Source organism: Hirundo rustica, chromosome 4 (assembly GCF_015227805.2).
Source record: "Hirundo rustica isolate bHirRus1 chromosome 4, bHirRus1.pri.v3, whole genome shotgun sequence".
NCBI classification, from domain to species: Eukaryota; Metazoa; Chordata; class Aves; order Passeriformes; family Hirundinidae; genus Hirundo; species Hirundo rustica.
In genome coordinates this window covers 55955846-55971379 of record NC_053453.1, presented here as the reverse complement: position 1 = coordinate 55971379, position 15534 = coordinate 55955846, and the positions used below count along the sequence as shown (strand labels likewise).

The 15534-nt window shown below is 44.6% G+C and overlaps 1 protein-coding gene across 4 annotated transcripts in view; it reads left to right on the top strand.

Moving 5' to 3' along the window:
* ABTB3 (ankyrin repeat and BTB domain containing 3) overlaps positions 1-15534 on the top strand; it is a 184068-nt gene that overhangs the window by 62944 nt on the left and 105590 nt on the right. Inside the window, exon 1 of one of the 4 annotated variants that reach the window (XM_058420228.1) lies at positions 12833-12897. The exons of the other annotated variants lie outside the window; for them this stretch is intronic. Coding sequence (XP_058276211.1) covers positions 12853-12897 — 45 coding nt within the window. The 5' untranslated portion in view covers positions 12833-12852. Of the gene's footprint in view, positions 1-12832; positions 12898-15534 lie in introns of those variants that run through there. 4 annotated transcript variants of the gene reach the window in all.

Genomic DNA, 15534 nt, shown 5'->3' with positions numbered 1-15534 from the left:
TGAAGGCAAATAGTGTTGCTTCCAGCCTTCCATCAGCATTGTCCTTCTTCCTGTTCTCACCCACAGATGGGAGGAACTTTTCTATTCTTTATAGTAATGTTTACCATTTCTCAGTCCAGGAATCTGTCATACACTCATAAGAGTAGCTTGAGGAATTATTTCACAAGTCTACCTCCTTGCACCTGCTAGACCATCTTTGCCATGTTTGGCAGAATTTGCATATTCAGTTTGTAAACATCTAACACGGGAAATTTCCCAGGCTCCCTCAGCAAACCTGCCCAGGGTTGTCTTTACCTTTGGAGAAAAGCCTTCCCTAATGCCTAAATTAGATCTTCCTTGCTGCAGTTTGAGTCTATAAGTTCTTGTTCTGCATACTGTCATTGTGGAGAACTAATTGTTTTGTTTCTATTTGTGGCAACCTTTGATGTGTTTGCTGACCTTAGAGCAAATCTGATCACTTCACCCATCTCTCACAGGTCTAGACCTTCGATTATTCTTCTCCTTGTCAAAGTGTTTCCTTTAGTTAGCTGATCTTCTGTTCCAAGTGCAGATGGCACAGATTTGGGGGGTTTTTTTTGTAACACTGTTTTTTTAGATATGTATGAGTTCTATTTGGTTGACTGAAGTAGCTCTTGAGTCTTGAAAACTGTCTTTTATAGACGTGGTACTATCAGTCAAGTTGCCATTCTATTAATTTCTTATGCCCTTATTTCACAGTCTTGCTGCCCTAAGAAATCAAGCTCTTACTTTTGAAGGTCAAGGCTTCTAGGAATACTCCGATCACTCATTTCCTTTTGAGATAAATGCTGTGTTTTCTTTCCAGTTACAGATGACAGCAGTTTATTAGCAAGTGCATCACAGTATTCATGCATAAAAATCATGGGCAAGTGGGGCGGGGCGGGGGGCAGGGGGGAAGCAGTCTAAACAGTAAAACATCTCATGATCCAGTAAACTCTGGAATTTCCTTCAAAGTCTTTGGTAGTCAGATGTTACCTGACCTGTTCCCTGTAGTATTTACCTGAATGGTTGCTTTGCTTCCCAGCCCATTTGTTCAGTAAGTTCTGACCTCTGTTTGGTACTTTATAGTGTATTACCTGTAAGGTCTCTGCAAATGCTCATTGTCATCAACAGAACTGTGAATCTGTGGTGCAGATGGAAAGTTTTTACGAAGTGGAGTTTAAAACCATCCTTCTCATTGTTCCAAAAGTCCTTCTCTTTTCTAAAGTAAATAAATGCTGCTCTAAGCCCCCTTCCTGGAGAAGCACTTCTCTTCGTCCTCAGAGTTTCATCAGAAAAAAAACAGTTTTAGATATTTTGACTGTGATATGCCAGTTGGGATGACTAATTTAAATTCTTTGATGTGCAAAACATGCAACATCTGATAACTTCATTGCTACTCATTAAATGGGGTAGTAAAGCCCAGAGTATTTTGTGGGATAAGAATTTTTTTCTAAAGTGAATGTAGCCATAATTACAATTTTTTTTCCTGTATTTTTTCCTCTTTTGAAAGTGGGGGATATTTTAACCATAAGCATACATTCAAAAATAATATGTGTGAAGAACACTGATATGTGTGTGGAGTTTCACTTAAATCATTCACCAGACTATGCAGGTTATAAATGACTCCCTGTCATTCTGAAAAGCTGCTTTTCTACATTCTACAATAAAATTATTCACAAGGTCACAGAACACTTGCAAATACACGCAGGGTACCATTCATACAGAATGGCAGGTGAAGAAGGAGTAATAAATAATTACAGGGTCTTTTCTTTTCCTCGGTGAGTTTGGCATCGGGACACAGAAGCTACCTGGCAAATATAAACTGAGCTAAAAATATTTGCATAAATGGTTCTTTTCATGGCCGTGAATGCTGAACACACTGGGAGCCTGTACAGCCTCTTTGAAGATCATATGGAGCATATAAGGGTAAATATTTAGGTAAATAATACGCAGCCAGCAATTTGACAAGATTTAGGTTTGCTGCTCTAAGAGGCAAGTGCTTAAGTGTCCTTGTAATATGCAGATGAAAAATCTTGACTTATTTATCGTATGAATTTTAAAAGAAGTGAGAAGGTTTGCTGAGTGTATAGAAAGTCTTGAAAATCTCCTGTAATAGGGGGCTTGCCCCAACACAAAAGCCAGCAGCATGTCCAGGTGCATTTATAGAGTGCTTTTATAAGGAATGAGTTCTCCTTTGGCAGAAACGAGGGGGGATTTGCCTGGGCAGAGGAGGCACAGTGGTCTTCTTGTCTCCCTGTCAAGACAGAACTGATGTCACAGGCAACAACACAGTAAGCTCAGGGGTGTTCAAAACCAATTTGCATTCTCTGAATTTGCTTGTCTAATTTGGCTACAGGCAGTGGTATTTTGGTGCCAGCACAGGAGCTATGGGGCCTCCCAGACAAGTGCAGGTTCCCACCCCATCCTTGGGGGTACAGCTGAATTTTAAGCATGATGGAAGTCCCAGGGCCTGCCTCTCCTTGCATATGGGGTGGGGGTGAGTTGGAAGGAGCTCCACACACACAGTGGCACTCAAAACCAGATGCTGCTGATTGGCAGGCAGCATTTGTTTGCAAACCTTGAAAAAGTGTTATTTATCCTGATTTTTTTTTTTTTTTTTTTAATTTAAAAGTATGCTCTGGGAAGCTGATGGCTTTCAAGAGCAGTCAATAATAGTTAGATGCATTGGTTAGAGGGGTGTTTGATGTTTTTTAGGTGTGATGGGGGAAAATAGATGGATTTGAAGAAAGTTGTCTGTAGAGAAACTTCAAAGTTTTCCTTTGTCAGAAGCAAATCTGAAAGCTGGCACTGGAATTAATCAGTGATTTTTTTAAAGTACTTTTTTACAGTTCTCATAAGCAGACTGTCTCTGGCATGCAAGAATGGCTTGGGTATTCTTTTGGGATGCTGTTTTTGTTGTCGTTTGGGAATTAAAGTTTCTGTACCTGTAACTCACTTCTAAATGTGTATTTTCAAAGAATACCATAAATTTCTTTGCCTGTTGGTATTGCAGGATTGAATAAGGATTGAACGTGAAGTTTTATTAACTGGAGCCCTAGCAATTTCAAAGATACCAGTTGTGCCAGAAGCTTTTCTGACAGGTCTTATTCATAATGGCCTGAATGTGTCCAAGACAGCGTGATCTATAGCTTTTAATCAGCTAATGGATTGAACCTCACCGTGAAACTTGGCTATATTCAGGCAGTTTAGAACAGAAAGGATTTTGCAATTTCACGATTTTCAGTCTGGGACAGGTTTCTGAGGGAAGCAGCAGCATCATTCCTGGCCACTGGTGAATGACAAAGCAATGTTATAACACAGAATAAAAGATTGTGTTTAGCTCAGCTTCACCGAAGGAATTGTGGTGTCCTTTGCCCTTGCACTGGTTTAGGATTTTGGATCTTTATATGGTTGTGTTTTGGTCTGGCTGTGGGTAAGAGCAAGTAAGGCAGAGCAGAGGGAGATTACCACAATTAAGGGATTAAGATTTCTACTGTAAAGCTTTATAGTCTGTGCTTTTCTCCTGGACTGAAAGTTCAAACAGGTGAAAAAAACAAAAAGAAAAAGGCCATGTGGAGAAATAGGCAGTGATTGAGGTTGCCACATTTTGTCTTGGTGCTGCAGCCAGGGAAAATGTGCTGTCAGGGAAGTCCAGCTGTGGGAGATGGGGGAATGCAGGAGGCATGGCCAGAAATGGCCCCTTGGTGTTTATGTGGAGTGTGGGCCCCCTGAGACCACTCATAAATACACAGGATGTCTGAAGCAATATACTGGAGTCTGTACAAGCCCACTTGTCAGAACTTCTTCATGTCTGAGAGCTCTTCATGTTGATTTGCGAGGTTGCATGTTTCCATATTTAGTTCTTCTGTCAACTCTCTCCTTTTGTCTCTTTGCTCGAACTTCCAGGACCAGGAAAAAGAAAAAATTTAAAAAAGAAAAAGGAAAATCAGGTTGATTTAGGTCTTGAGGAGTAGGAGTTGCTAAGAGATAGAGAGGAGGAGTCATTCTGCTTTGAGCAGAGTGAGAAGATGAAAATTGTCCTGTAAATATGAATTCACTGACTTTAACATGTGTGGGATGAGGGTCCCAAGCTCTGTGCCAGTAGTCACGAGGTAAGATGAACCCTTCTTTTTTTCCCCTTGCTGCTCTCCCCTTCTTTCCAAAAAATAAGTAGGGTACTGACCTCAGTATTGGCCAGCAGTGGTGCAGGTGATGCCCTGGGTGCAGGCGATGCTGTTTGCAGCAACACCTGGGTGTAGATTGAAACTGGCTTGCCCACCCTTCCAAATTCTATACCTGTAGTGTAAATCTTCCCTTTAAATAGCCTGAGATTTCTTAAATGTTAAATGTGATACTTAAACCTATAATTGCACAGTATTTTGGGGGTTGGTTGGTTTGTTTAAAAAAAACAAGAGAGAAGAAATTGTATTCCTTGAGAATACCTTTTTTTTAGACTGGATGATATATGGGGGATTTTTGAGAAGAAGTTCATTAGTCCCTGCAGAGTGGAGTGCTGAGATGATTGTTAAGAACACAGGCCTGTCAGGCACCTGAGTATCTCAGGTCATGGGATGTTGCTGGTGGTCCTGGGAGCATCCTGACTGCATCTTTCTGCCACGAGCAAGGGGGCTCTGTGAAGCAGTTTTTTGTGGGGATTTTTGTCCCTCTCCCAACAGATCACCATGTGCAAAGCAGGACTGAAGTGGTGGAGAGCTGTGGCAGAAGTGAAGGAAGAAGAGTGGGTTCCCAGGGTCTCCCCTCTACTCGGACAGGCTGTGGCAGCACGCGACAGTCCCTGGGATGAAACAGCTTTGGGGACAAGGCCGACCCACTCCCACCTCTGCCCCCCACGCCCCTCCATTTTGGCAGGGTGATGCGGGAGAAGAGCTTGGTGGAGAGCCGCAGTGGTGCAGAACCTCCTTGTCCCTGTCCCACTGTTGCACCCATAGGTATGTGAATGGGTGTTATATGGGATTATTTTACAAGCTGTTCCTGTACAAGCTGGAACATGCTTGAGCTCTTAATTAAAATGCCCTAGTTAGGGGCTGTCTGCATAGAAGCAGCCCCATTTTCCCACATAAGAAAGGCTCATACTTGAGCTTTCAGGGAACCACCCAGAAAGATGGATTTTTAAAGTGTCCTGGAGAAACTTGTCTTCACAGACCATCGTGTGTGAGCCAAGGTAATCTGTGCTTCAGGACTGGCTCTGCCAGCAGCAGGGTTGTACTGAGCCTTGTGTATTACATGGAGAGGCCTTTTGACATGATGGGTGGAGAAGGAAGAAGAGCAGGAATGAAGTCTTGTTCCACATGGGGCAGGAGTGAGTCACAGCCCAGGTTTGTTGCTGCTGTCACTGAGTGTTTGCCTGGCCCAGGAGGTATAGGTCAGTGAAGTCACTGCATCTGAGCTTCAGATGAAATGGGAAGGGAAAGAGGGTGGTGGGTGCTGGGGAGAAGGTGCTATTTCACGGTGTTGCAAATGTGGGACCCATGACCAGTGAGAGTACCGTACGGTATCACACTCGAAGTTGTCAGCAGATCTCACATGAGCCCCCTCTGCTTTCTGCAAAATTAGTCTGTAGAGGAGAAGCAGTGTTTGATGAAGTGGCTCTTCGATTTTAAATGAGAGAGAGCAAGAGTCTTTTATGGAGAAATTTTAAAATTGTCCGATATTATATTCTCTTGAGTGGAATGGATGTCTTACTCATTTTGACGCACTAGCATGGGAATAAAGTCTATTGCTGTTGGTGGAGTTAGTGATCAGTACTGATCTCTAACTTGATATGGCACAGGGTGGAGTGACCTGTTCACATCCCTTCTTCTGGGACAGCTACTGTACCTGGGCTGTCTAGCCACTGTTTTCATAGTAAGCCATGTGTGGAAAAAGTTCTGCATATGTTTTGATTTTAGCTCCCAATTGCGTGTCTCAGAAAACCGTGCATCAGAAGCTCTACAGAGTCTGGCGGTGGTGGAATTGGGTTGTGCCCGGGGAGCCTCTGCTGATGGGAAGGTGGTTGAGAACCAGCTCACACCTTGGGTCCGGGGAAGCCTGGTGCTCCCACAGCGAGGGGATGCCAGGGGATCCGAAGCGCTGCCACAGGCTGAGCCCAGTGTGCACGTGGTCCTGCAGGTTAGAGTGCAGCAGGTGTGGGTGGAGCGAGCCTGCTAAACTCCCACACTGTGAGCTGCTGGAGCTGCTGCGCTCACACCACCTCAGTATGAAGGCCTGTCTGGGCACACATCTGCTCCCAGCATGCAGGCTCCAGCTCCTGCTTTGTAATTAGAAGGTCTCCCAACATCCCCTTGCCGAATTCTTCCCAGCTCTATGCACTTCTGGCAAGGTGGTAACTTTCCCAGAGAACCAAGGAACAACCTTGTAGTGGAACAGAGTGGGATGGACGGCTGCACAAAGCTGCATGGGTGCAGGCTGAGCCCAGCAGATGTGTTCCTGGCCCTTTGGCAGTGAGGAGAAAAGCCTGATCATCCATCAGGAGCAGGAGGGTGGGTGTCATTTGCAGGCACTGAGGCAGTTCCTTATGGGGGTGCCTGTGCTGCCTGTCTGTCATCTGTGCTGCAGGCAGACAGATGGACAGTGAACCCTCATCCCTCAGGTGCAGTAGCACTTCTCTCTTTGTGCACGCCACCTATGAGAGATCACACTGGCAGGCAGATAAGTCTTGAATATTTGCACTTTGTAGGAGAGACTGGTCTGGAAAGTTGGTGTGTGTCCCCCAGGGTATGCTTCAGAGGGATTGCTCTTTATAGGATGTTTCTGCAAGTGGAAATTTTGGCAGACCCCTCTCATGGCTGGTCTCTGTTGGTTCCAGCTGTCCCCTTACCATAGTCTTCAAGGGTTGGTGTCCTGAGGAGGGGACAGAAACTCCATTACTGTGGGAAGTTAGCAGGGGTAGGATTTATGCCAGGCTCAAGAGATGGCTGGACTTCTCTTTACCACTCCTGAAACTCATTTAAGACGAGGTGCTTTCCCTCGTGGAGATAATGAGATCTAGATGTGTCTTTCCTAGCTCTATTTTTTGCATATGGAGACCTCATTATTATCCTGGAGCAGCTGCGGGTGTGTGTTGTGTGCATGCGGCTTGCTGACCATCTGCCAGCATGGCTGGGTTTGGGGGCACGAGGGAGGGGTTTTAGGTGGATTTTTCTGATCACTTCAGGTCACAGCTATGTAACCCCCAGCATTTTTTAATGGGAAGATAGATGGTGCCTGAAATATCTGCGTGGAGACTGAGCTGCGGGGTCAGGGAATGCTGGGGAGGCCTCCAGGGAGGCACAGGAAAGCACCCTGGGTGGCGAGCAGAGTTGGATGGCATATCCCTTTGGATAAGGGTAGGGTTGGACTTGAGTAGAAGGTTGTGGGGTGATCCAAGACTGCATGTTCAATCTTCAGCACAAACACCAGCATTTGTCCCATTTAAGTTCAGACACCCGATCACAGCTTTGGAAGGAGGAAGTGAATTTTCTATCACCAGCTTTGTGGGAAGCAGCAGGGTTCAAGCCTGAATCTGGAGATGGTTTTATCCAGCCTTTGTCCTGCCACAGGGAGAGTCTCTTCCTCAGATGAAGGTGCTGTCCAGGGAAACCACGGCTGTGGTTGAGCAGGTGCCTTGGGCTCTGCTCTGCAGATGGTAGAGACCGTGGCTGATGTGTTTTCAGGTTGCTCCCCTCCCTCAGAGCTTCGGAGGAAGACAAAAGCTTGAGCCTGGCAGAGGTAGGAGGAGCAATTATTGGAAATACAGTTAATCTTTCTTTAATTAGAAGACATGCTAAATTAAAAGGCCCAGGAGTGATCTCACAGATGTCGGCTTACTGAGAGATAATAATTGGTGTAAGAATCTAATGTTTTGCTAAGCCCTGGATCTGCATTTGATAGCATTGTTATGCTTTTATGTACGTTACTTTAAACTGAGAGAAAGTTGACCCAAATAGAGAGCTCAAGGTTTGTGTTCTGTCTTCTTCAGGACTCATTGGATAGGTTTACTTAAACATTAATGACAAAGTGATCAAAACAAGAAGGAGTATCATCATGATCTATTGTCTGTATGCTTGGAGAAAATAGCAACTAGCTTTGGAAACCTCTGGTGAAGAAACCTCTCTCATGGCAACTGTGGGTTTAAACTCTTGACAGCAGCATTTCTGTGTAAATTTCCAGCAGGGTAAATCCAGGCTGTGCGAGGCAGGATGTTGTTTGCACAGAGCGGACAGCCCCTTACTTTGGGCATCAGACAGCAGAGATGCCCCAGCTCCGCTCAGCAGCAGTCAGGAAAATCTGCCATCTCCTTCTAAAAGTACATCAGGAAGTTTTTCTCATTTTATTCTGGGGTGGTTTAGAAAATTCCTCTGCTGCTTTGGAGGTGGGGACTGGCTGTTTAAACCCAGACTTTGTCAGTCCTGCAGGACAAGGCACTGTTGCAGTCCTTTTCCACACCCCTTGCTGCAGGACCCCAGGGTAGCTCTGAGCTTATCAGAATGTGATGTGGGGCATCACCCCTCATGAGCACACAGCAAAAGGCAAGCACTGGGTCCTGCTTGGGGACTTGCCTTTGATATATAAAATTTGAGCCACCAACTTTTTTGTGTGTAGCATCATAGGACCGTACTTTCCGTATACTTAGTAGGGAGCATCCGCTCTTGCTTTATGGGATGTCAGTGCTGGTGAGGCTTAATAGAAAAAAATCCTCTTTCATGCAGAGAAGAGTTTCTGTGGCTGCCCTTAGAGAAAATAGGAGAAGCACTTCCATTTCTGTTGAGGGAGAAGCACAAAGGTGGAGAGGATGATGGTATTCATGTTTGAGGATCTCTCAGCGTGCTGAGTGTGCCTTCAGCCTGGGTGTTCTGCAGAAGTAGAACTTGTGGCACAAGAGAAGGAAGATGGTGGATTTTTATGGGCGTCTGAATTTTGACTTGAAAGTGCTTTCTATTGCAGTCTGAATCTGAGCAATGGCCTTAGAATGAAGATAATCATGGAAATTTCATTGATGGGAAGCATAGTTACAAGGAAATAAAGACTGCTTTTTGAGATCAGCTTTTCAGTATAGTAACACATTCAACCCTGTACTTTTCTGACTAGTGAGTTTTATACTAATGTTTGCATCAACTGCGATGGAATTATTCCCAGTTTACTTTGGTAAGTGAGGGGAAAATCAATTGCAGTGTATCGACCTTGAAATGCACTAATTACTTGCTGTCTTGAGCTGGGTGTAGTGACGAGCTGCTCTCCGTGTCCTACAGAACTTTCTTCTTTACCCTCCTTGCAGCAGCCATGGAGATCTGTGGTTTGGCTGCAAAACCAAAGTTTTCCTGCCCCTTCAGATGAGAGATCTTGACCCAGGGCTTTTCTTTTGGCAGTTGGCATTGTGACAAAGGGTAGTTGCTGTTTTCGCAGGCATTGGCGTGGCCAGGTCCCACATCCCAGGGAAAAGAAAAGTCCGGGAGATGCTGTTGGCATCTTGGCATTTGTTGTGCAGCACCCAAGAGGAGAGACCCAGCAGAGCCTAGAGCCAGGGCAGGAGAGTGGGGTCTGAGTGGTCCCACAGCTGCCACAAAGTGGAACTGGGAAACTGTGAGGCTCCCAGAGCTTCATCCCAACCTCAGAAACACCAGCCAGGTGTTCAGCTCTGGCCAGGACATGCACAGCCCTTGTCTTCCCCCAATCCACCTTTTTAGTTTTTCCCAGGGAGAGGGAGAGTGTCTGACAGCTTAGGTTTTATTTATTTTGCAGTTGCTCTTAATCTCACACAAATGTGAAGTGAAACCTGAAGTTGTATCCCATGTTACATAAATAGTTAAACCTTCTCTCACGTGCTTGTTTTTGTGTGTGGTATATCTTCAGGTCACAGAAGGGTGTTTTGTCTCTTCATGTTTAGGGTCTTACAGTCCGGCTCAGGCACAGGATTAGATACAAGGAAAAAGAGATCAAAACATCAATCCAGTAAAGCACTTGCATTTAATCCTGTGCCTCCCCTTGAAAATAACAACAGCAGTTCTTTCATTGTGACTATTATCAGTGTTTGCTATCTGAAATGTAAGTGCATACTTCTGTGCTTGGCTGACTCAGTGCCCAATCCTTTATGTATGTAGCGGAAGGGAAGAGGACTACTGCCTGAAGAGCAAATATTGCAGATGCTTTTTTATCTCATCTGTGTGCTCACACAGCTTTACATCCATGCAGTCAGGTGGCTCTGACAGCAGCACAGGACCCTGCCGAGGGTCGAGGTGCTTGGGGGGGAATGCTCTGCTGGCTGGTGGAACCACGCACCTCGCCAAGGTGGTTGCTTGCAGAACTGGTTTGCAGTTGCTTTTGTGTTGGCCCATGCTCTGGTGACAGATCTAAGGTGCCTCGTAAAACTATTGCAGTGAATAAATGGCAGCTTCTTTTGAAAAACCTTCCGGAAGAGCTGTTACCGGTAACAGTACAGCCTCTAGAACAAGAGCCGCATTCACCTTGTGTTTGCAGCAAAGGCTGCTTGGCTATCTGGAAAGTGTGTCTTCCCTTTTCATCTCAAACACAAGGAAGTCCTTTTTGTGTGTCAGTTAAGAAAGAAAACCACAGAAGTTTCCTCTCCTTTCAATGTACTCTGCCCAAAACACGCTCTCAGGAAATTCTTGTTCCTGCCTGAGAGCGTGCTGGAAACTCTGCAGTTTGTAGCACAAAACACATGAGGCTAGATCATTTTGCAAGCTGTCTTCATGCAACCCTCAGTAGTCCTAAAATGAGGCTAAATAGTGCCAAGTAGCTGACAATAGTAATTTAAAGAAGACATGCCAATAAGCAAGTTTTTCATCAAAACTCATTAAGCTCATTAAATATTGCTAGTCCTGCTACTTTTAGATATGACAGCTTGCAACTTTTGGCTGCTTGTGTGATTTGTACAGCCTTGTTGTAAGCATTTAAAACATTTGTTTGTGTTTACAGCTTTTTCTTTGCATTTCCTTGGGAGGACAGAGCAGGCTTTGAAGAAAAGAAATAGCTGGTGAATTGGTCGATTTTATCTAGTGGTCAGAAACCATTTATCTGACTTTCGACTAGAACTCTGACTCTATTAGTTTTATTTTAAGGTCTTTCAGCATTTCTCATTCAGTGAGAAGTCTTGTATTAAGTAACATAAACCAGACATCTCCTTTTGCAGTTAGCCATGGAATCTGATTGATTGATTGTATAAGTTTTGTGCAAATGTCAACATTACGCTTTGCTTGTCCATGACTGATGATTGATGTGTTTTGGCACACTGTATTTGTTCATAATTCATGAACTTGCCTTTCTGCCTGGGTTCATAAGTGGCCAGAGTTTAGAGCTGTGTAAATCAAGGTGGCACTTAAGCAGTCGTGATCCCTGTTGACCTGAGACTCCTCTTGATAAGGACTAGTTGAGATTGTCTCATCTCATTTACAGATGTGGTGTTTGCATTGCTGTGGGGCAGGAAAAGGTGCTTGTGGTGATGTGGTTTGTGATTGCTCATCTCCTTGGGTTTGAATTTGTATCCAGCTCAAGTGGCAAAGCAGCTGAAGCTAGGGTTCAGTGTTCTGCCAGCCTCTGCTTTTCAACAGGTCTGTAGCATGTTTTATGCACAGGGAGGCTCAGCAGTGAAAGAAAGGAATGTTTTTTGCATTACACAGCCTATTTCTGCTCTCATTTTCATTGCTGATGAAAATGCTGATGGTAAGCTCTGATTTTTGCAGAGTTTTCTTGCTTTTAACCCAGCTAGTGACCTTCAGAGTGCCCAAATCCACACAGTATGGTCTCTGGACAATATTCTGGCCAAATTACTCATCACAGCAGCACAGTCCCCAAAAGGCTTTAAATGATGCATTAAGCAATGCAGCAGCATCTGCCACATGTGGTTCCTCCTCTCCGGGATGTTTGTGTACAGACAGCTCTGTTTTCCTTTGTGCTTTGGAGGCATGGGGATGGCTGTGTGCCTGTGAGTGAGAGAGAAGTGCCTGTCACCTGCGTGCATGTGGCTAGTCACAAAGAGGTGCAGCGGGTGTCAGAGCCGCAGCCTTGGCCTGGCAAAGACTTCAAGCTCACGCGGTGCAAACAGCATTGGGGTGTTCAAGGAGGCACCTTAAGTGTCCCCCTGGATGACAGCCTGATTACTCAGCTGTTATTGGGTCTGAGCCCCAGGAACACAGGTGAGGAGGTTGTGGATGCTGAAAGCGGTGGAGGTAAGGAAGTTTGTTGTGCAGCATCTGGCAAGCAGTAAATGTGACAAAGAGTCGGTGGACATTTGGAGCAAGGGCTCCATTCTGTAGAAGTTTGATGCTGTGGGCAGCCCTGCCAGGAGCCTGTTGGGCTGCTCACTGGATGAGACCAGAGCAAGACGAATAATCTGCAGTGGAGGGGGGAGCACAGCCCCACTTGCCTGTGTATCTGGCCATGCAGCATGAGTCCCACATTTGGTGTGAGACAGAGTTGGGAAGACAAAAACTGCTGAAACCGTCCCAGCTTTTGCTCTGGTGACATGTAGATGTGTTGATGTGACACTGACAGCGTGCATTACCCTCCTGGTTCACTTCCAGGGTGACCTCTCTGTGACATTGCGAAGGCTGCACTGCCGCTGCTGTGACCACGTGAAGGGCTGCACAACGTCCGGGGAGATGCGAGCGCTTGTGCCTTGTAATGGAACAACTACGCCTCTGTGTAGAAAACTTGCTCTAAATGTATAGTCTTGTCTGCAGGCATCTCTTGAAGCACTGTTATCTTACTCAGCAAGGTTAATAGTGCTGAGGATGATTGGCCTGGAAGAAGAGGAAGGTGCCATCTTCTGTACATCAGTAAATTCTTGCCAAAATTACTGCAGAGTTTAAATATATCTTTAGTGACAGAGAGATACTTATGAGGACTAATATTTGTCATAGCAAATTCACACTGGGAGCACAGGTGGGTTTTACTTGAACCATAAGTGTTTGGGATGCTGGTTTAAATAGCTGGGGTTTTGACCCGTAACTGAGGAGTCACAGAATGGTTTGGATTGGAAGGGACCTTAAAGATCATTTAGTTCCAACACATCTGCCATGGACAGGGGCACCTTCCACTTGACCAGGTTGCTCCCATCCAGTTTGGCCTTCAACACGTTCAGGGATGGGGCATCCACATTTCTTCTGGGCAACCTGTTCCAGTGTCTCACCAATAACACTTAAAATAGCCTGTGTACCAACTGGGCCTTGGGGGTAGTGTGACTGATTTGATTATATTACCCAGAAGGTTCTGCTGCTGCTGGTTGCATTATGGTAAGGACATTTCTTGCACTCAGAAGGACTGTCTCTTTTCCTTGCAAGCCTGGTATCTTGTGTGCAGACATGGGGTGGGAGAAGATCGGAGGTTGGACATTCTCACGGCTGCTTTGTCTCAGGCCCCTTGAGGAGCTGGTAGAAGTGGAACCAGCCTTTCCCATTTCAGGCTAATGCCTGAATACTGAGGTGACATTTGTTAATGACGAAGCAAAATTGAATAGCTCAGGGAAAAGCAGGACATCTCTAACGCTGACAAATGCATTGTAGTAGTTGGGATCCAGAGCTTGGTGTTTCCTTCAGTATAAAGAACCTGAGTGGATTCCTTGCTGAGATTAACACCTCTGACTCAAACCTGTGGACAGCAGGAAAAAATACAGATTGCCAATTATTTTTTGCTAAGATTAACACCTCTGAATGAACTTGGTGTACAGCAGGAAAAAGATACAGATATCCAATTATTCTAGAATGGAGACAATATTTCAAACCCTCTTTGGATTTGGAACAGCATCCAAATATTCAGCGGGGTGTTTCTGTGTCTCTGCAACCCTCCTGAAGAGCAAGGAACAGCAAAACAACCCTGTGTCAAGGTTCAAGGTGGTACAAACCTCTGGATCAGTGGGTTTGACTGGCAGAAACCTGAGTTCAGCTCCAACTTCAGTAGCTGCAGTCCCAGCAGCAGTGGATATTGAGAAAGGCCTGTAAGATGCTGTGATGAAGAAATGTCTGGCAGGGAGGGGACAAAAAAGAGCTGTATTTCTTGGATTTTTTAGCCAGGGGAGATGGAAATACTTTTACAAATTATGAAATGCTCCCCAGTATTCGAGTTTCAGAAAATCATTAACCTCTTGAAAGAAAACTCAAGGGAGTTCCATGAAGAGCTGGAAGAGAAAAGATGAAAGAAAAAAATTAACTCTTATCTGGAAGTGCAAGTTCTTCTGCCAGGGCCAGCAGGATGAACTGTCTCGTTCCTTTATCTTGGTGAGGTGGCTTTTTTGAGTGCAGGTGGCATAACTGCTGAACTACCTTCTCAGTATGTGTTCCTTTGCATTATCAAAACCTTGAAAAAAGTGAAGAAGATAAGGCAAAACATGCTGGCAAACCCAGACACAGTTATTGCAGTACTGTGGAATTTGTGTCAACAAGCTAAGTGATTCTGAGGTTACGTTGTAGTCCGTTGTGGAGATATTTAAAACCCCGTCGGTGGCAAGGCTGGGAGAAATAAAGGGTTTAGAAAACAGAATATAGCTTCATTTGGCAAAGAGTAGGTGTGAGCCATATGGAGTCCAGATGTTCTCGATGCCTTCTGAAAAGTAACAAATCCAGAGTTGCTGAAGGAGGAATTTCAGACTAAACAAATGAGAAAAATATGTGGCTGAACACAACAGAGCTTTTGAGCACAGCAGTCTTTCCTGCCTTTCTCACCTCTTTGCCATCACCCAATTTCAGTGCCTTCTGTGGGAATTTTTTAATATAATGTGGAGAATAGGACATAATGATAGGCAGAATAGTGTCTCAGCATCTGTCTGCAGTCTGAAGTTGCCAAACAAGGCAAGGTGCTCCATTTCGAGGGATAAGAAAGAGAAAAATGTTTAAGAGGCAGAAGTAAGTAGAAAATGCAGATTAAAAAAAATTCTCTAATTTTCAAACTCCTTTCTTTCAGTATAGGCCTCAGTATTTTTTTTCTTTATGTCTTGGTGCTGGATGGTAACTTTTTATCATTAATACATGATTTGCATTTGCAGCACATCACCTCATTTGCATTTTACTTGTCAAGCAACTTGAATACAAAGAGGTAGAGGCCCCAGCTCTGCAAACATCTATATGTATGAATAACAATTCAATTAAGCAATAATATACATATGCATGTGTTTTCAGGGTGGAAGACTCTGTGCTCCTTGTGAGGTTAATTTTGGAAGTTTAGGGTTTATTCAAGTTGCAAATAGAGTTCATGTCTCTTGATAGGCAGAATGCTCCGTAAGCCATTCTTTGTTAAATGAGTGAACCTGCCTTGTGTTTGCATGGAAAACAGGTTTCCTGATAATTCAAGTTACTTTTCTGTGCACGAAGAAGAAAGAAAGGATGATGGAAATATATATGACAGGTAGTGTTTAGGAATTCAGGACCATGTTCCTTAAAAGCCCGCACCACAATTTTAGTCTTGCATCAGCTGCATTTTTCTGCTAAAATTACCAGATCCTTAAACCTTGTGTTACCTGCAGCTGAGATACCTGTGCCAGTAGAAGCCCCATGACTAACTGCAGACATAAAGGCAAATGATGTCTGT